Here is a 26,521-nt window from a genome sequence, read left to right as displayed (position 1 = left end):
TCAGTGATAACAGGCGAGTCAGCTGGTGCTTGTAAAAATGTGATCCAACAAGACTGCAGTACTGAGCAATCTTCCCCAAGGAAGTAACACATGGAACAAACCTCTAGATTCAGATTTGGTCACCAAGTCCGCATCATGTTATTTCAGGGCTCTCTGTAATTCAGTCTGATTTTCTCTTTCTCTACGAATTACCTGCTTATAATGACTGTATAGTTTATATAGGTTATTCTGAGGAGGACACATTTGTCAAACAAAGTAAGCAATTCCATGAGTACGAGAACTGCTGACGCTCATGGTTCCAAGCACTCTCGTGTCTGAGTGTTGTAATGGCTGTTATATATCAAAGGGTGTCTCCTCTATCTTACCTCTGACCTCCATAAAATTTGTCTGAACAACACCCTTCTTAGACATTGACCCTGCTCCAGACCCAGTTCAAACTGACCACTGGGCTCAAAAATTCTGATCTCCCCACCTACAGACATCTAAAACATTTGCAAAAAGCTAATTTCCCTGAAACCTGGGTTCATGAAAAGAGAAGTGTCAAAAAATGAACACCAAGTTCTTTCAAGAATGGCATTGCTTTCGGGTTCTTGCTTTGTATGAAATATTATTTCAGACAGACAGGCCCAATTCCTTTGCAAATCATAGAATTGTCTAGGTTACACTCATTGAGATTCCACTGTTATCATGGATCCATGAGATCCAAGATCATTGAGTCCAACTGTTAACCCAGCACTGTCAAGTTCACCATTAAACCATGTTGCCAAGTGTCTCACCTACACATCTTTTAAATACCTCCACCACTTTCCTGGATAGCCTGTTCCAGTGCTTGACAAACTTTTCCATGGAGAAATATTTCCCACTATCTAATCTAAACTTCCCCTGGCACAACTTGAAGCTGTTTCCCCTTGTCCTATCATTTGTTACCTGGCAGAAGAGGCCAATCCCCAGCTGGCTACAGCCTCCTTTCAGGGAGTTGTAGAGAGTGATAAGGCCTCCCCTGAGCCTCCTTTTCTCCAGGCTAAACAACCCCAGCTCCCTCAGCTGCTCCTCATCAGATCTGTGCTCCAGACCCTTCCCCAGCTCCACTGCCCTTCTCTGGACATGCTCCAGCACCTCAGTGTCCTTCCTGAACTGAGGGACCCAAACCTGAATACCAGATTTGAGGCGTGGTTTCACCAGTGCCAAGTAGAAGGGAATGATCCCCTCCCTCATCCTGCTGGCCTCACTATTTCTTATCCAAGCCAGGATGCCATTTGCCTTCTTGGCCACCTGGGCACAGCTGGATCAGCTGGTTCAGCTGCTGTCAACCAGCACCCCCAGGTCCTCTTCCTTTGTGCAGCTTCCCAGCCGCTCTGTCCCCAGCCTGTAGCACTGCCTGGAGTTGTTGTGACCCAAATAAATGCAGGACCTGGCACAGTCCAGCAGTCACATTAATCCATCACAGACCTCTGGCCTCTACCCACACCAGCCAGCTGGAGGCTTCACCACCAGCTCCTCCAGTGAATTGGTCCTTTGCTTCCAGCAGCAGAATCCGTTTGAGACCAAAGTCTTCAAACGTTACCCTTGATGCTGAAGGGGTTTCCAACACAAGATAGATATTGAAGTCAAGTTTTGCATTTCCTTATCCCCATCATCCCTGCAAATCTTTTGTACCTCGAGCCCGATGTTCAGGTAGCAGTCAATGGCCAGTACCGGGTTCTTGAAGTTATGAATGGCCTTGGGGAAGAGTTTGTAGGTTGCATGCTGAAGGAATTTCTCCAGGAGGAACTGAGATGGGGCTGCCAACAATGTGTGCTCGCTGTCAGGGGCACAGACATACTGAAGAGGCATTATTGGTGCCACGCTGTCTGAAACCTGCAGTGAAAGCAAGAGGAACCCCTTTTAACCAACCTGCTCTGTGTATTTGCTCTGCAGGAGTTCCTCTAACTGGGGAAGGGATTGCCATGACAGAGCAGGAAGAGAGAGAAGAGGATCAAAAGGATCAAAACTCCCATTCAATTGTCACATAGCACCACAGCACAGAAATAAATGAATTGCTTGTTCTCTGCTTGCTAAGTACTTCCGTGGGTATCTGCTTGCCTAAAGAGGGGACATAAACCAGGGAGTTCAAACTGTCACAGTGGCCTTCATCCTGCCTTACTCCTGGGCATTACATGAAATTACATACTCCTTGTGTGGAGTCATCCATAAACAAGTGTTTTCTATGGAGTTTTCTCATAGGCCAGTCCATCACTACAGATTCCACTGCAACCACAAGAAAAGGAAAATCAGAAAATGATCTCCAAACCCAGGGTTTAGTCAGTTAAATCCTGAAGTATGGGAGGTGGTTTTTTAAAAAAGGGATGGTGTGGGATGTGTTCAAAACCACCAGGAACACAAACTGTAAGGTTCCTAGATTAAAGACAATCCTTTGAAATACACCTCCATTTAAAGCTGGCATAGGTATAACATACTCTGTATAAAATATTTGTTATATTTTTATAAATACTTGGATTTCCTGGGTGGATTTCAGAATGTTGCAGTTTTCAGAGCCTTTCCTCAGGCCTTTTCTTGTCAGGAAGTGCAAGGATTGAAAGTCATCACAAACCAGCAAACACCAGAAACTTGTGGCTATGCTAACATTTTTAAAACTGAATCTGTACAACTTGCCTGGTTTTGATCAGAGTCTGCAAATTCTTCCTCCATCAGAGATGGACCAAACTCTTCCCAATCCCAGTCCATCTTCTAACAGATTACGAGGATTTTTGTTAGTAATTTATAAATAGCAAAATGTTTCTCTTTTTCTATTTTTGATGTGGCAGCTCTACCATCTTATTAATGGATTAAGCCATGAATGTAAGATGTCAAATGAACACAAAAGAAATCTAAAAGACTAGAGAATTCACTATTTCTAGGGAGAACGGGTCCTGATTTTACCCCTTAACTACAACAGAGCATACTTCCAGACATACCATGATTTTTGGCTTAACAACAAAGTCCTTTTGTCCTCCAACCTGAATATGTTTCTTCATGACACTGAAGTTGTTGAAGCGGCAGATGAGGAGGCCGCTGCTGTTGGTCCGCAGATTAAAATCCACATCTTCACAGAAATACCTGGACATTAAACATAAGATCACTGCACCAGCTGTGTGCCTGCTGTGCACAAGCATTCACACACCCACTGCTGAAATGCACCGGTATGGGCTCAGCAGAGATTTTTGGAAATCATCTCATATGGTGCCAGTACAAATTCTCTGCAGAGTTCTGAAGACTCATTCCTTTGATGTGCTCTTGGTCTAGGAAAGCAGCTGCTGGTCATCCTAAAACCAAACTAGTCTTCACTTTTCAGTGTGCCTATATGCTTCTTCCCCACACCAAATCTGGCTTGCCCTCTCATCCTCATCACGTACTGGCATCAATCATTTCCTTCCCACCCTTTACTTGTTTTTTATTATTATTATTTTATGGATTTTTGTTTGGTTTTTTAAGTATGTCTTTTGGACCTGACAGAAACTCTCCAATGACCAACCTCTACTTCTGAACAAGCCAGTTCCATTTGACATATTTCTTCATAAACTGGAGTCAGGGGAAAAATGTGGCTTTAACAAATATCTAGCTATGGGAGAAAAAGCTGCTGAGAAGTAACCTTAGTCCTGCACTATTCACAATGTAGTTGCTCATTTCTATGGGCTGACTCCCACCTCATGATTCAACCTGACACAGAATGTGAAATCAAGAGCTCTGAAAGTCACACCAGCTTGCACTGGTGGCGGTGGCTACAATTCCTCACTGAAACACATGGGATCCCTGAAAACAGCAGCAGGAGTCCAAGGTGAGAAGCCTGAGGGCCATCTGTGGCCAGCAGACACAGGGTTTATTTGGAACTCACTTGGCTGGGAAGAGGAAGAATTGGGTATTTCTTCAATCTGTGATGAGAACTAGCAATAAAAACCCACAACAAATGTGGGTGCTTTATTGCAAATGCTTTAGGATAAAGTTAGGTGAGGAGGGGGGGAAAAAAGGAAGGAAATTGTGGAAAGTAATTTTTTCCTCTGTTCTTGCAAACTCAAGTGGCAACAGGGACAGTAACTGTCTCTGAAGGAAATACAAGGAATCCCTTCTCCTAGGCATTCTGGAAGCTCCACAGTCTTCCTGTGACTGATGCCATTTTGCCTCCTTTCTTCTACTTTTGGTCTCCCAATTATTTTTTTTGCCCAAAGTTTCTTCTTTCCTCATTTTTTCAGTCCTCTAAAGCCCTCCCTTGCCCTTTGTCTGTCTACCCCAGGTTTTCTTGGCTTATGGCAGGTTTATTTTGATGCCTTACTCATTCAGATGAAACGTGTATCACACTGTGTTTTATTTTTGTGATTGTGCACTCATTACCTTAGGCAGGATTTTTCTGTTTTTCTCGACAGCATTCAGAAACATTGTGACAAGGTTCTTATCAAGTCAAGATGCTATTTTTCCACAGATATATATGTACTGCCTACCTGTTCAGATCATATTGCACATTCTGGGTCAGGTCTATGTTGAGCAGTATAAAGTCACGCACGTGGCACCTGGAGAACGGAGCCTTTGCTTTCCTGGTATTCAGCTTGCTGTTCCATTTCTGAACACCCAGTATTGCATAATGAACAATTTTGGGAGTGGCTTCAATGTGTTGGAGGACACTTTTCAAAGACACATTCTTGCTGAAACCCCCAGGCTCCAGGGACTGGCTGCAAAACATGATCATACACAACATACAAATACATTTTATTATTTTTATATAACATACACTACATATATATACATACGTGTGTATAAAAAGAACCAAGAAATTCCATTGACAACTGAGAATGTTTACTCCAGATGCTGTAAAAATATATACATAAGTGCAGACTTTTTAAGCAGCAGGGAATGTAGCCATCAAGAAAATGCAGCCATTAAGAAAAGGAGCCTTTCAGCAGAATAAGTTCTTACACAGCAATTTAGGAAGGGAAAAGAAGTCACCTTACAGATCATTTTTGGAATGCTATTTTCTCTGTACTGGATATTGTAAGCACTGAGAAGGTCAAGAGCTTGATGCCTTCTAAGTTCCCCAAAGAAACATAAACTGAATCAAAACAAAGTAACATTGAAAAATCACTCAAACAGTCACTAGGAGCAGGAGTGGCTTTAGGCAAAGAACAAACACAAGCAGAGGTCTGTTGGCAGTACTGACACACATGTAAAGGGACGGTCAGGTGGAAGTGTTCAGCAGCAGGTGGCTGAATGTTGGTGGTCAACAAGACAAACATACGGCCTTCCTACTGCTCTGAGTACCCCGCCAGATGTTACAGATGAGCCCGGGTCACAGATGTGCTGCTGTCAGGGCTGGATCAGTGCAAGGACCCAGCGTGGGTGGGTACGAACCTGGACTGCTCGTGGAGGCTGTGCATGTTCCACAGGACACAGGAGTCATCCATGACCACGATGAAGGGCCACACGCACTGGCGCTTCACTCCCAGCTCCTCCAAGCGGTTCCGTTCCAGTTCCAGGTTGTGGTAGGAAAGTTCCTTAATAAGAAACCTGGCAGCACCTGAGGAAATACCATAAAGAAGACGTGCAGACATCTTTATTAGACTTTATCGCTCTTCCCAGAGAAAGGTTACATGAACATCTGCAGTCATTACCCTTTATAAACTTAGTGCTCATAACACCTTAGTTTAAAAAGAAATCTGTATGTCCCTTTTTCAGTGTGATTAAATCTAAAAGGCAGATTCCAAGAAGACTGGATGCTTTAAGACACTGCAGAACACAATTTTGTGGGCATTAATGAAGTAATTGGAACCAAGAAGGGGCTGAGATTCTAAAACTGAAGCTACTTAAAACTTCTTGCAGAATAAACTCGGCATCCATGAAAACAAAGTCCAAAGCTCAAGCCCCCAGTGTCCATCTGCAGTTAATATTTACCTTCTGCTAACTAAAATGTTGCAATTTGAATATGTGTGAAACATCTAGAATGAACATTCACACAGCAGGGCTGAGTAAAATGAGTGAATATGGCCTATAAAACATCAGATTTTAAACTGAGAAGGCAGTGATCCATGCAAACATATATTCCATGCCCCTGACAGCAGTCTTCCACATTTATGCACAGACATTGCTGCTATTTTCACAGCAGGAATGTGAGGAGCTACTGCAGTGTTTCCTGCAACAGCACGATTCACATTGTCCAACACAGATTTTTATACCTTCACAGCAATGCACTGATGGTGTCTCTTACCAACTCCAGCATTGTTGAACATGCCTGGCAGGACAAGCATGATATGGTTGGGCCAGTATTTTCGGTAGAGTGGCATTTCATACTCCTTGACTACCAGGAGGTGCAGGTGGCTGATGCCTTCCATGGCATGGTAGAGGTTCAAGAGTCCATGTTCATGGCGTCCACTTGATGGGGTGAAGATAGGACTCTTGACTGCATTCAAATTCTGCTGGAACACAAAACATTTTAGCAACATTAGGTAAGAAGCAGGTTATTCCCAATAGGGACTTCTATTTGTTTATTTTTTATACCACATTTTAAGATCACTGATTATTGCAACACATATGAACCGGACACTAGGAACGGAAAAAAGGATGTTTGCCGTCAAAAAACCCATACTGAGGACAGTCAGGCGAGAATTACACAAAGGACTTTAAAACAAAAAGAAAACAGAAAAAACCTCCCCCAATAATTTGCAAATGTATGTCAAGCTGACTGCATGCAGCAGATGGGTAAGAGCAGCACACGCACCTTGTCAGAAACAAGTGGGAGTCGCATGCTTTCAAGATGTTTTCCCTGCTTGCTGAAGACAAAATGGTTCTCTTTGGACTTGGGGATTATGAAATGCAGCTGAACCTCTTCTCCCAGCATCGAGGATGAAAATGTGAATGCATGCAGAGTGGAGTCAGACACCTGAATACAAACAAACAGCAAAAAGAGATTTCCAAGCTGGTAATACATAAGGAGTATGTAAGGAGGAGCTCTTACAGTCACAGTACTGGAAGCCATCGGAGAAGAACAACAAAACATTCTCTTTCAGTAACCATTTTCCTCACAGTAAGGTAAATTATTTAGGCCTTGCTATTAGAAGAATCAGATTTCTGTACCAGTAATGGTCTTTGGCCAAACTGGACTCTTCTGAAGTCCATTTCAGCTAGGAATTTTTTATCAATATTTACAAAGAGAAGTCAAATATATACACACACACAGAAGGAAAAAAACTGTCCAAATAGATTTCCTCAGAAGATTCAAAGAGCAGTGCAGCCCATGGGGTGCCTCCACAGCAGCATGCACTGCCATTCAGACAACCCAGCAGGAGCACTACTGTATTAGTATGGTATTTTTCCTGTGGCAGTACTCTCCTAAACAGTTGTGTGACCAAAGCGGACCACACCATTGACAAGGCTATGAAGAATTTGGGTGAGCTTAAGTTTGCACAGGACTTCACTGAACCATGTAACTGTATACAAATGCCTACACAGCTGATAGATTTCATCCTACAAAAGCATCTTGTTGGGGCCCTCCCCCTGCCATGTGGTCCTGGGAGAAGGGCCTGGGGGGGAGACACAGGGTTTCCGTAGCCCCTGCTCAGCCTCGTTCCCATGGGTTGGTTTGTGTTCCCCTGTGCGGGCAGAAGGACCCTTGGTCCCGCGACTGGAACAGTTCCTCGGCAGAGCCCCGGCCATGCAGCTGGAGAAATAAACATCTCTGAAACAGCTATCAAGAATCAGTCCATATCTATTTCTTTTCTACGGGCCTCGTTGTCTGATACACGTGTTGCAGTATCCCCACTGTAACAAATGGTGGGTGATGTGGGCAGAATGATCCCCCATCCCTAAGGACAGCGACTAATTTGTGAGTAAACTCTGTATTTCTCTTCTTGTTTTTGTTTTGCTATTCCATATCTAAATTATGGAGGAACCATGGAAAGACTCTTGGCTCTCTGAGCCGCATATGGACATTTATCTTAAACTTGAAAAGATTCTTGAACAACGATTTGTAAATTTTAGCTTAATTCAAGCTCAAAAGGAACTGAAACATTTCCTTTCATGGTTGTTTAAGAACTTTTTCTACGTTTCTTGGGATTTAATTCTTACCAAAGACTTTTGGAAGACTGTTTGGACACAGTTAATTTCTGAGTCAAAATATATGCCGATGGAAGAATATTTTCATGAATATTATTTAATTACCGAGACTGTTGAGCAATGTCAGCTGTGTCTTGGCGAAGGGAAGCCTGGCTCAGGGACCGTGCGGCCCAGGCCACGTGCACCGAGTGCTCTGCGAGCAGCAGTGAGGCAGTTCCCTCACATGGGTGGAGCGATGTGAGCTGCAGTGTCGGCAGCAGAGCGAGGCACAGCGAGAGCGGTGTGACCCGGTGGTGCCCGCCCGGCCCCGCGCAGCGCGTGGTGGAGCGAGCCCCGTGAGAGGAGTGGCGCGCAGGCAGCAGCTGGTGGCGGGGCGGAGCTGCACCCACCCGAAACACGCACTGGAGCAGGGCGTGGGGGGGTCTTTGCTTGGGGGCCTGGCTGAGACGTGGGCGCAGCCCCAGACAGCGGCAGCGCAGCTGAGAGCAGAGGCGGCGGCGAGCGGGGAGCCGAGGGGGGGAGAGCGCCTGGCCCGGCCCGCATGGCCCCGAATGTGACCCTGGGAAGAGAGCGCAGGCACGAGCAGCCCCGACAGCCCCAGCAGCACTGGCAGTTCCAACATGGGAGCGAGTGAAAGCGAAAGAGAAAGCAAAAATGCAGCAAGACAGAAAACAGCAGCCACTCAGAAAAAGGAAAAGGTCATCGTAGCTAAGGTTTTAGGAATAGTAAAATGGTATAATGTTAAACAAAATTATGGTTTTGTAACAAGATGTGACAACCAAGAAGACATATTCCTTCATAGAACTGCTATTAAAAAGAATAACCCTAAACATGACCTGCAAAGTGTAGGAGATGGGGAAGTTGTACAATTTGATATAGTGCAAGGAAAGAAGGGTTTACAAGCAGCAAATGTTACTGGGCCTGGAGGTATTCCAGTCAAAGGCAGCTGTTATGCACAAAATTATAAACAATATCCATCCCAGCAGCTTCCCTGCCCACAGCCTACTTTCCCCTTTTATCTTATACCCAATATGAACCCTTTCCTAAGTTTACCCCATCCCCAGTTTATTCCCAATCCATTTTTTACCCCATGGCTTCCCTATACAATTCCCTTTCCCTACAACTCCTCTCTGATGCCAAGGGGGGGATGAAAAGGGGGAGGGAAGAAATTAAACCCTCTCCTGCCTCAGTTTCCCCACAAAGCATGCTCGGAGAGTCCTGTCTCCCTTCTGTCAGCCTTAAGATGTTCCAGAGAATCTGTTTGGACATTTAAAGACTCAGGAGGGTGGCTTGTTTTGTTTTGAAACTGTCCTTGTTATCTCATGTTTATCCAGTTGTTTTCAATGTTAACTTTTAAATCTCTTTTTGTTAAAATTAAATGGGTGAAGTGTTGGGACTCCTCCCCCCTGCCATGTAGCCCTGGCAGAGGGGCCCTGAGGGCACAGACACGGGGTTTCCCTGCCCCTGCTCAGCCTCGTTCCCATGGGTTGGTTTGTGTTCCCTGTGCGGGCAGAAGGACCCTTGGTGCCGTGACTGGAACAGTTCCTGGGCAGAGCCCCGGCCATGCGGCTGGAGAAATAAACATCTCTGAAACAGCTATCAAGAATCCATCCATATCTATTTCTTTTCCACGGGCCTTGTTGTCTGATACGTGTGTTGCAGTATTCTCCACTGTAACAGCATCTGTCTTACTACAAAGTCAAATCACTTACAAATGAGCTTCCTATAATTTTTGCTAAAAATTGAAATAATTAGCCTACGATGGAAAATGCAAGGGACTTTATTTAGGTTCTGCTAAAGCATTTAAGACTCTCTCTCCCTTCATAATGTTTGCTATCCAATGACTCTCCTCTGAAAGTGTAATTTCCCTGAGCTTAATTATCTTAATTCTATATACACAGCTCACACTGGCACATACAAGTAGATGTTTATATTTATTAGTACTAGTTATATTTGACCACAAGCACAAATATGAGTGGAGGGAACAACAGATGTCCTTGGGGAGGATTTGCTTCTGTCAATGGACTTAATGAAGCATGAGGTTTAGATCAGACCTGCTGGTGCTGCTTTGAGGAAACTGGCATTGTGCACTGCCAGGTCGGGGTGTCTACACTGCCATATCTTAATAGCAAGCTGTTAGAAAACATTAGCGAGCAAGGAAGGAATGATTTGAGATAAGAAACTTCCAGGTAAACTGCTGGTAGCGGTTAAGAAATAATGTGTGAGCTATTAACCAGGAATAATCTTACTTGCCAGTCTCCTGTGAGTATAACTGTTTGCTTTAGAAACTAAAAGTTTTTTTAACTAAACAGATTAAAATGTTCATTTCTGTCCAGTGACTCATAAGCTACTGCTGAGAAGGATGCACAGTTACAAACAAAGCGGGGAAGAAGTAGGCCTTGCCATCTCCCATCACAGGTGTGGATGGCTGGCATTTAGGTAAGACAAGCATTTCTGTTAATTTTTAAAGTCTTTTCCCATGAGACACTGCAAGCCCTCTGGGCAGGCTGAATAATGCTTTGGCTTCAGACAACTAATCACAATATTCACTCTTTGCCAGAGGCAGCTGCAGAGGAAAACTGCTCATTCAGAATGTGGCAGACACAGTTGATGCTCCTGGGACTATAGCTCAATATCTCCCCTGAGAATGGAAGAATTAAACAATTCCATCTCGGGGAAGGTGAAAGCATGAATCCTGAGATGAGGGCAGTATGCCTGGAGGGACCACAATAAAAAACCAAGGATACTGTTTACCCTTGGACCTTGACACCAACCTGTGCAGCAGGATTAATGTCCATGTACTGATGGCACTGCTCACAGTGATGGAAGGTATTGTAAGCTGCATATTTAGTCAGCATCATGGACACGGTCTCCCTTTTCTTAGGTTCCTCTGATTTTGTTTCTTTGCTTGTTTCTGTGCACAAAGAAAAGAAGTAATAGAAACTTTAGGAGTGTTAAAAAACAGAGATTGTGATCCTGGTAAAAACTGTACAGAACACTCAAATTGTTTTGTTCCATATAATTTTGGAGACTAAAGGTTCTTGCGAACTCATGTTCAAACAAACCAATAAAAACTGATTCTTTGTAGGAAAGTATTCCTAAAAAATTCTACATATTACTTACCTTGTTTCACTCTTGAGAGTTGTTCTGTGTATACAGGACTTATATTTCTGTACTTAGGATCATGTACACTCAGGTCAAAAGATATTTTGCTGAAGATCTCAATGTCTGGCCAGTGGTCGTTGCTAGACTGAGTAATTTCACTGTGTTCAGTATGATCTGCAACAACACACTTCAGGTAAGCAGAATCAGATACCCACCAAATTATGTTTACGTGATGGTTGCTGCTTTCCAGTTGCACTTGAACTCACACAGGCACACACACACAAAGCAACATCTTTGAGTGTCAAAAATGTTACCAGTGAAATTACAATCCACGCAGAGCCATTTCAAAGACATGGCAACTCCTTAGAAACTGCGTGCAGGTGAAAGGACCTCCTAGGTATCTTTCTGCTCTGTTCCTCATCATGCTGCTGAGGTATAACTCACTCTGGTTTAAGCATAAATGCTCGGATGAATGGTCCTACTTGTGCAGAAGGCACAGGTGTAGTTTTGAGCCTCTCTGTGATGGAATGAAGAGCATTGGGTAAATGAGAAGCAAAAGTATCCAAAGGCAGAAGGATGAAAGCATGGAAAAAGAGGCTGTATGTATTTATGAACTAGTAGCTGGTGGTACATGATAAAGGCAGTAAAAGACACACTCCTATTACAGAATGGGATATGGCCAGCAAGGATCAAATGAAACTTTTTTGCTTTGATCCAACAGAGATAAGTCTCAAGTAGAAAATCAAGTTTAAGCAATGGGAATGGTAGAAAACAGTAGCCAAAGAAAACAACTTTGGAATGCAGCTTGGACATGAGTCAATTCAGATCAAAATGAGATGGAAGAACACAAGAAAGTAGGTGTGTAACTGACATTACTGATTTTAGAAAAGTGAATTCAGGTGAAATGAAGGTTGGGTCTACAGACAAGCACATGCTCACTCTACCCTGATGCAAGAAGAGAGACAGTAATCTACAGAGCTCTGAGTCCATTACTTTGAGCATGGTAATATTCAAAATTTGGAGAGGGTGAAGGAAATAATTAATTAAATGAAAAATGGGATAAAATGCAATATAAGTTGACTGAAGAAATCCTGTGTTACTTTATATGGCTATGAAACACCTATTTCTCTGAACAAAGGACATGCGCTGAATCTTATCCTTCTGGACTCAAGTATGGTTCTATAGGACAAATTATTAATACAGCTGAAGAAAATGGAGAGAGGGAATGGTCTGTAAATCGAAAGAGTTGACTAAACAGAAGATGGCAGCATGTAACATGGTAAGCATTAAGGCAGGTGAGATTACCAATGAAGTTAAAAGGTCGGTAGAGGGACACACTGTTTAATATCCTCACTTATGTCACCAGCTTAAACCAAAAATTGGCTTAAGTTTGCTTAGAGTCACTGTCAACTGCTAAGAGTCACTGTCAACATGGAGAAGGAATCAAAGATAGCTGGAAAGAATTCAACACCCTCGAACACCGTAGCAACAAAAACTTGGTGATATTTAACAGAAAAAAATGTGAGTCATATGTACAATCAAGGACTAATAACAGCATTTCTGCAGCAGGTTGGGAGCACCTTGGTTGGAAATGACTGAGTTGCTGAGGAACCTTGGAGGACAAGCTAAGCATCAATGCCAGTGAAAAGGGAGAATGGAAAAGGCAGTTACAGGTTCATCAATCATGGGACTTTCAGTGGGGGTGGGGGAATACATGAGCTGTTGTAGGCTGGGTTGGTTAAACATTCAGTTCTGCTCACCCATGCACCAGAAGGATAAACTGAAAATAGATGTGCAGGCCAAAGTACCAAACTGACAAGGAGAATGAAGAGCCTGTAATTTGTGAGGATCCTGTAAGAAGACCCAGTCTACCTAGATGAATGCTGAAGAGGAGGTAAGATAGCTGCCTGATCAGTCCAAAGAAGAGAAAAAGTATTTTAATTTAAATTAGTATGTTTTTTGGTCCCAAAGAGAATGTGTATAAATGGGACAGAAACATATTTGGGTTGGAGAATAAAGTATTATTTTAAATAATGAGAACACTAGTGCTCTGGAGAAGCATTCCAACAGAAGTAGTGGGAGCAAAAAAGCCACAACCAAAAACCCCATCCAAACCCAAAGTGCTCTTGTGCTGAAGTTCCATGCATTCCTGGCAGGGGTGTGACACATTGCTGTGATCTCAATAGGCCAGTCGGCATGATGCAGAACATCTCTTACATTGTGATATTTCATCCTAAGTTTCTGAGGTATTTTAATTCAAATAATGAGGGAATAACTGCCCCCAAAGCTCCAAATCAAATGAAAATATTTCTCTTTTTTCTTTCTTTTTTTTTTTTTTAATTTAATAGCACTGTATGAACAGAAATATAAATCAGTCTTTTCAAAGGTTTGACAAAAACTACATTCTCAGTATGTCAGTCTAATGGTCATGAGAGCTATGCACCACAGAAATTTCCCTACAAAACCACAGAGTTATGTAAAGAACACCATGAAGAGGACTAATTTTTAAAAGGTTTTGCTCTTCTCAAGGCAAAGTCCTGCCACAGCAGTTAACGGATCTTGTGAGATCTGACAAAGGAGCACAAATCAAAAGAGGATCCCGTTCCCCTTTATCCTCAGCATAAAACCTGCAAACTGCAGACAGGAGACAGTCTAACTGAAAATTGTTATATAACTTATAAATAAACGTAAATAATAGTTACGTTTCAGCCAGGAACAAAATGTTCTTAAATGTTCTGTCTGCTTAAAAGCAGCCAGCACTTAAAAACCCACAAGAAGAGAATACATGGGCAGATGTTTGCCATTTACAGCTTTGTGCACACTTTCATTTGAGTGCTATACAAAAGCATCAATCCAAAATACATTTAGTAGTTCTCAGATAAGCCCATTATAAAGTTTACTTTTTTATTAATCTGTATTGAAATATATGCAGACACCTAGAGTAAGTCTAGCTACACACCAATGGAGAGGACACGTAGTAGGTGTAATTCATAGTCTTTTAGTGAGCCTAAAAACTTCCTTGCTGAATAATATATAATGTAAGTTCTTTATGATACATTTTAAGAATGCTGACTAAATACTTACTGGTATTAATCTCTTCTTCATCATACACATCTACTTCCAGCAACCGGATCAGCATGCGGAAAAGAATCCTTAGGAACTGCAAGTAGGAACCAGTCTTTCCGACCTGAGCCAGAGATGGAAAGAAGTCTAAATGCCAACCCAAACTATTACTATGGAATAGTAATATGTGAGATAAATCCCTCTGGGCTTACCCCAAAGCTCTGTGTTCAGCTCTGCCTGAAAACACTGCAAGATGTAATATTGCCCACTATGCTGAAAACACTTCAACTAAATTGGTCTCTGAGCACAACCTGGCCACAGCCTGTGTCACTTTTGTATGCAGGGAGATCAGCAGTGGTAACTGCTTCTCTCCTGATGTGCTCATGGCAATGTTATGCCCAGTGCCATCCACATGTGTTTCATTTAGGCTAAAACATGACATAAAGCATCACCCATCCTCTCCTTACCACCTTCAGCATGGACTTGGTCTTAAAATTTGACTTTAGACTTTTAACCTGAAAACACACCACTGCAAACTTGGCCCTCTCAGGTTGCTGCAAGAGGAAGGAGCTGTGCTCTTACTTGTGGTGGTCCTGTCAAAAGCAGCCTCCTGGGGTGAAAAGTCCTGGTGCCAGACGCCTCAGCCTGATTGCTGAAGTCCGCGTGGTGCTGTCGGGCTGTTGTCCACTGCCTGTAGTACAGAGACTGCTCTTCACTGCTCATGTCCTTGTGAAGCAGAGGCCTCAGAGAGCTCAGCCAAGACACGTCAGCATGAGGCAGGAGGGAAGAGGAGGAAGGCAAGTTTCCATTTTTCTGTGAGCTCAGGAGGCAGTATGCAGCTTTGGACAGGATGACGATGCGTGGCAGTGCCACACGGAGGGCCTTGCTGTCCTTGGCTGACTGGGCAGGCCACTGAAAGGTCTGGGAGACTGAAGACAGTGAGGAGAGTTTGGGAGTGGTGCTGCTCGCCATCTGGTTACCCAGTGAGTCACACTCCTGTTTCAGGGTCTCTCTGGCTGTAAAACTGGAGTAAGTTCCCTCATCTACTGAGCTGTGTGCCACAGTCTGGAAGTTAAGGGATGGTGCCTGCTTCTGAGACTTGTCTGCGGCACTCGAGGAGCTCACACCATTGTCAGCCAGGGAACCTGGGAAAACAAAAAGCAGGCAATGAAAAGTTACTGACTGACGCAAGAAAACCATGAATTCATTTGATCTATGCTACAATCCTAACATACAAATACTTCTGTTCAGTGAGTGCTGCTGTGGCTTAGGTCAGTGTTTCACCACGTAAAAAGAAATCATTTACATCTGTCTGTCCCTTTGACTGGAGAGGCAAACACCCTGCTGCAACAGGGTGCAGGCTCCAAGTGTTCAACCCTAATCTCTGTGTTCTAGCCATCATTTCCCATTTAGGATTTGCAATTTGATGGCACGTTTTCTGAAAGTCAAATTTAACAAACCACTGTATACACAGATCAATTGCATCTTCCTTTCTATGAACAACAGAGCATTTATTTCACTGCAACTTGGACATGAACTGCTCTATGTCCTCTCTTCCATACCAGTCAGGTTTAGTTAGTGTATGGGAAGACCTGGTGCATACCAAAGACCCAGTTCAGCTGTCTTAATGCCTCAAACTCATAGGGAAACAAAGGGAAGGACCCAGAAGTGTCTGCAGAATGCAAAGGGAAGGCTTGGTGGGAGGTGAGGCTTCACTGATGCCTGAAGAGGTAGGGCAAGACCCAATCATTCTGTTGGTCTTGGCAAGAAGGCAAATATCCATCCTCATCCATAGGTATTCCCAGAGTTACAGAGCATTTTTCTATTTTATATTTTATACTAGCCTTTTTTGCTTTGATTTTTAAGATCTTTTCAGGATCCCTGAATAAAGCTAGCAACAAATGTGGAATGTAAGTTTAAAAATTAAAATCACAAGGGACGCTTAGCTATGGCATACCATCCCTCCCACTGAAACACCATCTCCTTTTAGCACTAGACAGGAAAATTGCTCACTGTGTAAAGAATCTGAAACTAACATTTCATTGTCTAGCCTGCAGCTGGATACAGCTAAGCAACCCACATTTGAGAAAACATCTCACTTTTTGCATCCAAACTCCAATGACACAGGAATAAAGACTTGTTTTTCAGACCAACAGCAGAATAACCGACCTGAGGTTCCAGTGACAGCGCTGCTGTTGCTCTGGGGCCGATCCAAGTCTATAAGCAGCTCGTCAGAGTCATTCTCACTACCATTTGCCTTCTCCTGCTCCTTCTCACTGAGGTCAAGAGCTACAATAGGCCCTCGAATTGCCTCCTTGGAGACGTAGCAGCATGCCAGGCCTACTTCTTGCTCTAACGCAGTACGAGTTAAGTAGCTGGAGTCAATTAGTCGAAGGTCACAGTATTTCAATGACCTGGAAAAGCCAACACAAAAAGAAGTTTTTGTTTTCTCTGACTTGAAGAATACTCCCTATCTTTATTGCTTACTAAATATTCACGAACAATTTTGTTAGCCCGTACATATAGAATTATTTTAAAATATTCAGCACAAAGTTATGCTCCTTGGTGCTTCACACAGACATTTGCTGACCCATCCAGTACAGTAGCATGACTTTTCACAAATTGCACTTCCCAAAACTTTAAATGGTCCCTAACTAAAGTCTTCAAAAATACACTCCTTTTGTGAAAAGACAGCCAGATGGTATCAAACCCCACCTATGTAAACATGTTAGAGAGCAGTCATATTGAAAGAGTAAGAACAGCACCTGGGGAAAGTCTCTCCCAGAGGGTCTTTGCCAGTGAGAATAACAATGCAAGGTAGACCTTCCAGATCCTGATAGGTGCGAGGAATCCAGTCATCCTGCTCATTGCCCCTCCAAGCCTGTGAACAGAGAATATTCCAGTCACATCTCAATGGCATCTTCTATATCTTCACCTGTTTTCTTTTTTCATCAGTTCCTGCTTTTGCTTTGTATATAGGGCTCGCTTACTCAATGGCCAGCAGGAAGGAGACCTTGGGTACAGGCATGCATTTGTGTTCTGGTAGCCAACTGGTAGGCAAGCAGTAAATGCAAAGACAAAGCATATGTTATTCAGTGTTGGAAACATTCACCTGGTGTGGTATTAGTGTGGTCTGTCAGAGAAAAAAGCAGTCGATGAGTTCAGTTTGGCACAGATGAAAAGATATTAATGTACAGCTAAAGTAAGACTTTCAAGTGGAGTACGAAAATGGGCCAATGAACCTTGTTTAATTATTTTATACAACGAAAGATTACGTGAAAGAAACACATTTCACCTTTCCCTGGAGGTAATCCCACCTGAAAGAACTCCTTACCTACAGTCTATCAAGGCCCAAGACCACAAACTGCACCATTTTCCCTTAGCACTGGAAAGGCTGGTAGCATCAGTCCCATGTTCTTACACGCTTCAGCTCCCCTGGTTCAGCAGAGCTTACTGAAAAAACCTTTTTCTCCAATTACCTAGCAGTATCTAATGGCTTGGTAAAGCAGCCTTAGCAGCAGAGAAAATTTCTGGCTCAACAAGGTTAGTCCAGCTGTGTGTTCCCCTGCCTCTCCAATGACAGAAGTTTCTGTGACAGTGCATGACTAGAAGGTGAAATACGGGAAGACAATTTTTGCTTTGATTTCCCTTGATTTTCTTTTTGCTAGCATAAGGACCTAAAAAGAATGAGAGCCTGAGGCTTTGAGCTGTAAACTTGCATCCTGAAGATGTATTTCTTGACCATCTTACTCAGGAACAGCAGAGAGGTGCAGCCCTCAGGGCTCCTCACTTCTGAATGTCTCCCGAACAGTTTGATTCTTGGTAATTTAAAGGCTATGCCACGACAGCATCCCTGGTCAGTAAAATAGTTATTTAAATTGTCTTCCAACTCTTGTTTCATTCTGTACTTCTGGCTCCCTGATGGAGAAGAATAACCTGTCTGGCTGGTCTGGCTGACCAGCAGACTTGTCTGAGAGAGGGGAACAGTCCAGCCACCAGCACTGCAGAGACAGCTGCCCACCCTCCCTGCCCTGCTGTGGCACCACACACCCTGCTAATGCCATCTGAGAGAGAGGCTAGGTTAAGTCAAACTATTCAGCTGGGTTCACTAACGCCTATAAAGTTTCCCTCCCTGCCTCTGAAAATGGTCATGATGAGTTCTCATCCTTCCTGCAACCTAGAGTATTTATTGGTGGGACCACGTTTTGAGCCTCAGCCTCACCAGAAAGCACTCAGTAGCCTCATATTGCTCTCTCCCCACACACACATCAAAAAAAGGGCTGGGGTGCTCTTAGTGCAAGCAGCCAACAATCAGCACTCCACTGGCTCTAGTCCAGCTTCAGTACTCCACCTAATGTCAGACCAAATGCCAAGCAGCACGGAGACTAAATCAAAATTGTCTGCAATAAGCTAGGCTCAGGGGTAGCATGGCTGATGAATTTTATAATGGGAATCAGTTCCCCAAATACATGCTCATACCATGTCAGAAATCTTGTGTTATCCCAGGCACCAGACTAACAGGCATGGTAGCACAGCACAAGCCCCACAGGTGGCCTTTATCATTCTGAAATACTATGGGACACCCCACCTAAAAAGACACTACAGGCTTATATTTGGGCAACTGAATTCCTCTCCTCACTCCCTTCACATGCATGGTTCAGATTTGAGGGCTTTTCTTCTAGTAACCTGCAAGAAAAGAAACAAATCCAGAATCCTACAGCTTTGTTTAGTCCAAAACTGCACCTTATGTTGTGGAGAGAGGAATAAGAAGAATTATTTAGAAGGTTTTTCACTCTCTACCTGATAAAATTTCTCTATTCCAGACCTGCAACAGCTCCACAGTCAATCCTGATCTGCTCTAAAGGTCTCACATGCTGCTTCAGCACTGTGTAAGGGCTGCAACCCATTATGCAAAGCACTGTTAAGAAGCCCTCACAGGACTCAACCCAGAATGACTTAAGGTTGGAATTAATGCCTATCCGAAAAAAGCCACCAGCACAGAGCTGCTATCTCACGTTTTCTCATTCATTACTACTTTCTTCTCTCTCCTTCTGCAGATAAAGTTTGAGAAGCAAGAGTCGTAGCTTCTTTAAAGGACATTTTATCCGCTTTTGGCCATAGACAGGCTCTTTCAGAAAGGCTCACAAAATTCATTCCTCTTCTCTGTGGTTTTGAATACACTGAATAACTCATAGTAGAAGAAGAGAATTAATCTCTCTGTGAGACTTAGAGCAAGGATCAGGACAGATCAGTAATAACCAGTATTACTTTCAGGCTGCTGCCTAAGGCAGGCAACCCATCACCCCTTTGTTTAATGTAGTGAGGTCAATTCAGCAACTGGGTTTAGCTACTTGAACCATGCTCTTGTAAATCCATGCAAAGATTTAGGCTGGGGCATATATGCTAGGCATATATGCATGCAGCCTCTTCAGGCTTTCAGCATGCAGGGGGTTGAGGAAAGAAATCTGTGACAAACAGCATACTTTACCAGTTATCAGAAGGGCAGAAGATGGATGGACAGAGCAGACAACAGATACACTAGACAGACAGACAAGTTGGTGGAAATAATTAGTTTGCCTACAGAGATCTGAGCTCTGCTTTTAGAGATGAAGCCGATCTGATGCATGCCTTTATTCAACTTTAGGAAGTGAGATAACAGCTGGTGTTTGACTTCATGGACCAGTAATAATTCAGGTTTGTTCCAAGTCTCTCTATCATTTATACTCAACGTACAGAAATGCATTCACAGCGACAGATACAGAACACATGCCCTTTCCCTAGAGCATAATTAACCTCGAAACAAGTGGGAATAAACATAAAACAACGACAGCAGCCAATGGCTACAGTGAGCACACCAACAAACATTCACTTTCTGCTAACCTTCAGCCGTGTCACGAAGTGTTTTGCAACAGTGAGCTCTGAGGCAGGATTCCCAAGGAGGATCTCAAAACGATACTGCAGCCCCAACTTGTCCCTTACTTCCTGTAACCTCTCTTTGGCCAGCATGGCCAGCTGCACTGATGGCACCCGAATGACGAGCATGTGGCCACAGCCATTCTTATCCTTTCCCGGAGAAGTGATAAGGTCATCCATTATGCTGAGAGTTTCAGGTGTGCTGTGATCCCTCAGAGAGGCCATGGTGGTGAGGGCCATCAGAGCTTGGGAATACTGCTGAATGAGAAGGTAGCAGCGGATCACCATGCTGTGCAACCGGGGGTACCTTGGGGAAGACACAGTTCTGCATTAGCACATGCAAAATCACAGTAATGTCCAAAAATCAGCCAAAACACAGCACTGCATGGTAAAGAAGTGCTTATTTTTCCCAGTAGTGCTCAAAGAATGAAGCCTTCCATTTTCATAGACAAAAGTTTTGAACAAAAATTCTCTGCACTTGGCCCAAGTCAAGTAACAGGAAAGATAAACTTCTGTTACCCTCATCTGGTCCAAAATTTCAGCTAAAGATCTTTGATGATGGAGATAAGGAACACCTCAGATCCAATTTATTCCAAGAGCACATGCTAATAATTGCTTTGCTTTACACAAGCTCTTTCTTTTACAAACTTGAGGACCATTGAGGCTTCAAGTGGTTTCTGGGAGAAGTACTTCATAATTTCACACCTCTCAACTTCTCAGCCAAAAGCTGGACTTACCAATAGGAATTGCTGGCTCTGAGCCAAATCTGAACTTCCATTTTGCCTTTCAATTTACATAGCCAACATCTTTTCTTTCATTACAGCTATATGCAGTGACAACAAATATGAAGTAAAATGCTAAGAAAAAAAAAATTAAAACCAACTCAAGCAAAAAACCCCACTCAATTTCTAGACTTTTCCTGTGAGTTCACTTGCCACCATAGTACAGAAAAACACTACACTATTACGCCTTCAGTGCTGGTCTTGTGCCATGTAAGTCCAAATAATTAAAATAACTAGAAGTTCCACTTCTCTCTTGTCTCTTTCTTGAGTAATCTAATAGACAATATGACATCCATTTAAAGAAAGTTTTGGGGTTGTGTTTAACCAGTAGATACAGTAGTTTGTTCTGGATACCATAAGCCACTCATTAAATCAGTAAGTTTTTAAAACACTTTTTTACTCTTCCTGCCATAAAAGTGCCAGCTGCACTTCCACTACTAAAACAAATGGAGCCTTTCTTATAATACACAAATGTCTGCAATGTTTTGAGCTTTTAAGTTTGAATGGCTCACCCACCCAGACAGAATAGCCCAGTTTCTTGAACTGAGGCTAAATTGATAAACTGTGACACAAAAACATATCCTGGCTCCAAGGCAGAGATTCACCTGGCTCTAAGGTAGAGAGGTTCACCTGCCATCAATTTCTAGTCTTATCCTAATCTCATATGATTATTTACACATACATAAATCCTCCTTCATCCTTTTTCCTACCCACATTTTAACAGAAAGTGAGTGATAATGACCACTATCTCTTCCATTGGATTTGACCAGAAGAAGCCTAGGAAACTGACCTAATTATTACAGTGTATTTGTAGATAATAACAAATATTAAGTATTAATTATGTACTTAATTATCAGTGTTGCTAATTTAACACATTTGATATTGAATTTCACTTAATAAATACAGATACATTTACAACTATTACAACTAACCTAATTAAAACAGAAAACACAGTACTGAACACAGAACAATCCTGTTCTAGTAAATATGAAAACATGAGAACTATTATTTGAAGTGCTATAAAGGATCTGTCCTGCTGATACACAGAGGAGATTAACTCCACATTGCTGGAAATGACAGTATTCCCTTCATTCCTGTAATGGGCACATTTAATTGTATCTTGGATATGTGCCATGACAGTGGCTTTTTCAGGCAGCTGCAGGGTACTAACAGGCTCTGAGCTGCAGGAACCAAAACCATGGCCAACTACCGAAATAACAAAAATGACCTTTTTGAAACAATGTCTCTCACCACCACCAAGAGAGACACCAGAACTGGTGAGGTACCAAACCTCTGGTACCTTCTGAGCTTAGTGAGGGCTGAGCCAAAAGAAGAGAGCAGCACAGCTGAGCCCAGATTGCTGCTGGATGGGCCTGATCTCTTCTAAAAACAAATGAAGGATATCCACTGCCTTCTTCAACTGCACTAAATTTGTTACAAAAATAAAACCGCACATACTTCATGTATTTCAAGATCAACATCAAAGGTCATCATGTCTTCATTGCCCGTAATGGGGCTCATAAAGATGTATCCTTAAGACCCCAACTGGGCAGAATCCGAAGCTTCTTATTTACCTTTCTAAAAGTGTGTTGACCATTTTTTCAAAGGTTTCATCACATCTCAAAAGGGGACTTGTGACACCCCACTGGAGGGATTTGCTGTATTCATTCAAACCAAAGTATAACTTGTCTTCACTTGCTGCGTCACCCTGTTCCACACACAAACAGCAAAAATGTAAGGAAAACTGGAACGAATTTTTATTCTTTGTGTCATTTTAAAAAATAAGTGGAAAGCACTTTCCATACCAAAGAATCCTTTCTTTTTATCCATTCTCCCAAAGTGACGCTATTTATTTATTTCAATGAATACAATAAAATATATATTGTTTTTTACTTAACTTATTATTTGCCTACAGCTAGGAAAGATAGGTGTAGGTCCTTGCAAATTTTTCAGTATACCTCCTACCTGTGACTGCAGGGGGCTTCTAGAATCCTGCTAATTATTTTCTGACTCCCTGTCTCTGGCTTTATATCTACTGACATCTGTCATCTCATTTCTATTTCAGGTTCTACTCTGAAAAGAGAAGGACTATTAATTTCCAAAGTTGTTCTTGATCGTCAGAGTCTACATACTTTTCTAACGGAAACCAGAAGTTAAGAATTTTTTGGTTAGAATATAAATCTGCATACAGCTATCAGAAAGGCAGAATATTTGTGTTTCAAATTTTGTAAGCCTTTGATGTCAGCACAGTGTGCTCTCCAGTTCATTTACATCAGCAGTAATCTCTAGGAATGTAATTAATCATCTACAGTCTCCCCTTTTTTTGTGGGTTATTCTTTTAATCAGAAGACTGAAAGTTGTTAATTTTTTTACTTTTGGGAAATAAAAAATTGTCTAGACCATTATACAGAAGGTCACCACATGGTTTATATTAACAATCAACCAAAAAGCAAACTCCCTCATTTTACATTAACTGTTTTCTACAGCTCCCACATTAAGACACTTTGCAGAAACTAAGTCAAATCTGATATAAATATACCAAACAAGTAATAGGAGAAAATGCTATTTTTAAGCAGGTTTATCCAAAATGTTTTCAGAATCAGCTGGCTGAAACGATGAAAAAAGTTAATAGTGGAGGATATCCAAAAGGATTTTTCCTCTGCACCTACTATACCAAAACTTGTTCACCTAGCACATGACTGTAATTATGACTGGGAAAGTAATGAACAGACTTGACAGGCTATGTGACATATAACTTACAGTCAAAATTCAGACTGCTTGAAAAGGGAAAGCCAGCTCTGGAGCTTTATGGCATGTCTACATAGCTTTGTCTGACCAGAGCATAGAAAGTAGTTTCTCATTGTACATGACTGGACAAAGAAAAATGTGTAATTCCTGGTCCTAAATACCAATGCTACCTCTACCATCAGTATCCCAGGGCTGTCCATCTGGAATCTGAGAGAATAAACTCCAGCAGAGGAAGAGCTCCCTCCTAAGACAGACACTTAATAAATTCTGTTAGGTGTGAATTCCACATTAAAATTCACAGTTAAAATTAACAGTTAAACACTTACCACAGTGTCAGATTGTATCCAATGTACCTCATTGCTAGAACTGATCCTGGACTGCTGCGTTTGCAGGGCATAAGGAAAAGAGCTGACCTGAAGAACAAGGAGGTTGAATGCTTCAAGCACCTCCCTGCAATTAATAACTCTATCAGCCAGACCATGATTAGGCTCACCATGTGACAGGGAACTTGAAATGGCACTGCAGAAATAAGAATGCAAAGAATTGCCTTACTGACATCCTGAAATTCAATGGATTATTCTCTTCCTGCACAAAAATCTCTAAATGACCATGACACAGAGAATCATAGCTCAAAAAAATCTCTTTGGAAACGTAAAAGACTTCAAAAAACATTTGACTGTTCTCTGTGGGTAAACTCGGGAGAACAAGGAAAAACAACAAACACCTAATTAAAGGATTAAAATCTGTTGACAGTGAGAAGGTGGATCAGTGTGACAATTAAAAAAAGAATCAGATGGAGGAAACCAAAAATAAGCCAAAGCTGATGAAATCCCTCTCATTAGGAAGCACTGTTCCATGAGCTGTGGGCATAGGACACAGTAGCAATTTTACAAAGTCCAATGGCTTTTCCCAACTGAAACAACAAATCTGTAAAAGGCTGGGGAAAAGACCTGAAAGTCTGCTGATGTTCCGATTTCCAGCTCCTGGCATTGCCTTCACTTCCATATATTCATCAATTCCAAATTCAAAGTATAGCAGACAATAACAAAAATGTGATGGGGAAGACCAGATAGAAATAATGTTGCTTTTGTCTATTTTCAGCTGTCCTTCAAGGAAAGTATTTTGTCTATTACAGAACAATAGAATGGTTTGGGTTGGAAGGGATCTTAAACACCATCTAGTTCCAACCCCTCTGCCATGGACAGAGACACTTTTCATTATTTCTGATGTTGAAATGAATCCCACAACCTTACACACCATGCTTAGACCACATTAAGATTATTCTCCTTAGCTTATTCATGGAACAAGAGCAGAATAATGAGCTTTACTTATTTCTTTCTTCTTTCAAGGTGAAGTTTTTGATTCAGTGTGAAGAGATGTTTTTGCACGTATATACATGTTGCGTTTAGACCTAAAGCTGTCCAAATTCAATATAGCTGTTTTTTCAAACTCTTTTCTTACAGCAGCTATGGCATCTTTCACATGATGCAGACTTAAATGTCTGTAAGCTTCATCATATCACAAACAACATAATTATCAGGGATAAAAATATGAACTAAAGCACAATCAGCTTGTGAACATTGGAGACATTTGGGTTTGAGTACAGAAAAAGGAGACAAATAGGAAAAAAAGACAAGAAGAACAAAGAAAGTTGCAAAATTCAGCATTTTCCCCTCAATTTCAGCACCATAGCATGTAACCCTCAAAACAGTCCTGTTAGGCATCCAAAAACCTGAAATTAGTCTCACCTACCTTCAGCAGAATCAGAATTAGTTAACAAATATCACGGGCAGCTAAAAGATATTATTTCTGATTGTAAGGCACAAAATGCCTTAAAAATGTCTAGAGAAAGCAATAGGTGTCTAAGATGGTAAGCCTTTTGAAAAACCTAATGGAAAGATGCTGGGAGAGGATGGTTTTCCTTCAGCAGATTGAAGCAGCTACCTTGTTAAATCCACGTGGGCATTGTCATGAACCAGCACGAAGAGCGTGTAGGGGTTCTGCTTCACTCGCCTCATGAAAACTTCAAATTTAGTTTGGATCTCATTGTCCAACCGAACCACATATTTCTCAGCTCTCTGATATGCTGTTCCATTGTCTTCTAGGCCCAAGTCCACAAGCACACCTGTCAAAAAGAAGAATACAACAAAAATCTTTTCCTTTGAGTGCATCCAAAAATGGACAGTCATTGGGAAGTTGCGGCTTGTCCGCCAATGTCAGGACTTAGCCAAACCACTGATAGGCCCCAGTACAAAGATGATTATCCAAATGCAATTTCTCTCACAATGGAGGCAAAAATGTGCTTCTTGGTTTCTTGATTTCCTGCAAAAAGTGCCTGAAGACCTTTCAAAAACTTCTCACATTATCAAAAAGTGGGGGGAAAAAAAATCAGGCTTCCACAAAGATTTCCAAAGCAGCACTCAATTGGCTGTGTTCCATGATCCTAGGCCAAACTTGCCCACATTAAGCTAGTATATTGTTTGAGTCAGAAAAAGTTATCCTGACCTTTCTTTTGCAAAAATCATTAATTTATATAAATTGATTCTCACTGGTATCATATCATATTTTTCATGCTCTGCTTCAACATTTGTGTCAATACAACTAGTTTTTGTAAAGATGTATTGCTGTCATATTCATAAAGTAAGCATGGTGCAATCTATATGACTTTGAACATCATTTGAATTAAACAAGTGGGAATAAAGTACTCTGAAGTGTGGGCCAGTTATGTATTTTCCAGGGTCTTAATGATTTTGTAAAACTATTTTTAAAAAAAGTAAAATAAAACAAAAACCATGAGGACAAAAGATATGTTGGAGCAACTTACATTTCCCCTTATA

The 26,521-nt window shown here is 42.0% G+C and overlaps 1 protein-coding gene across 1 annotated transcript in view; it reads right to left on the bottom strand.

Moving 5' to 3' along the window:
* Nucleotides 1–26,521, bottom strand: part of GREB1L (GREB1 like retinoic acid receptor coactivator) — a gene marked incomplete at its 3' end in the record, with an annotated part of 75,341 nt that overhangs the window by 1,851 nt on the left and 46,969 nt on the right. The window contains exons 16-31 of the mRNA XM_082293909.1: nt 25,629–25,809; nt 24,011–24,203; nt 22,511–22,644; nt 20,122–20,461; nt 17,007–17,122; nt 16,411–16,655; nt 14,824–15,386; nt 14,263–14,365; nt 11,197–11,352; nt 10,848–10,987; nt 6,740–6,901; nt 6,230–6,434; nt 5,377–5,542; nt 4,473–4,700; nt 2,955–3,096; nt 1,657–1,857 (exon numbers count right to left, since the gene is read on the bottom strand). Coding sequence (XP_082150035.1) covers nt 1,657–1,857; nt 2,955–3,096; nt 4,473–4,700; nt 5,377–5,542; nt 6,230–6,434; nt 6,740–6,901; nt 10,848–10,987; nt 11,197–11,352; nt 14,263–14,365; nt 14,824–15,386; nt 16,411–16,655; nt 17,007–17,122; nt 20,122–20,461; nt 22,511–22,644; nt 24,011–24,203; nt 25,629–25,809 — 3,275 coding nt within the window. The remainder of the gene's footprint in view (nt 1–1,656; nt 1,858–2,954; nt 3,097–4,472; nt 4,701–5,376; nt 5,543–6,229; nt 6,435–6,739; nt 6,902–10,847; nt 10,988–11,196; nt 11,353–14,262; nt 14,366–14,823; nt 15,387–16,410; nt 16,656–17,006; nt 17,123–20,121; nt 20,462–22,510; nt 22,645–24,010; nt 24,204–25,628; nt 25,810–26,521) is intronic.

Source organism: Coloeus monedula (genome assembly GCF_965178545.1).
Source record: "Coloeus monedula genome assembly, chromosome: 1".
Taxonomy (NCBI): Eukaryota; Metazoa; Chordata; class Aves; order Passeriformes; family Corvidae; genus Coloeus; species Coloeus monedula.
This window is presented reverse-complemented; position numbering and strand designations above follow the sequence as displayed.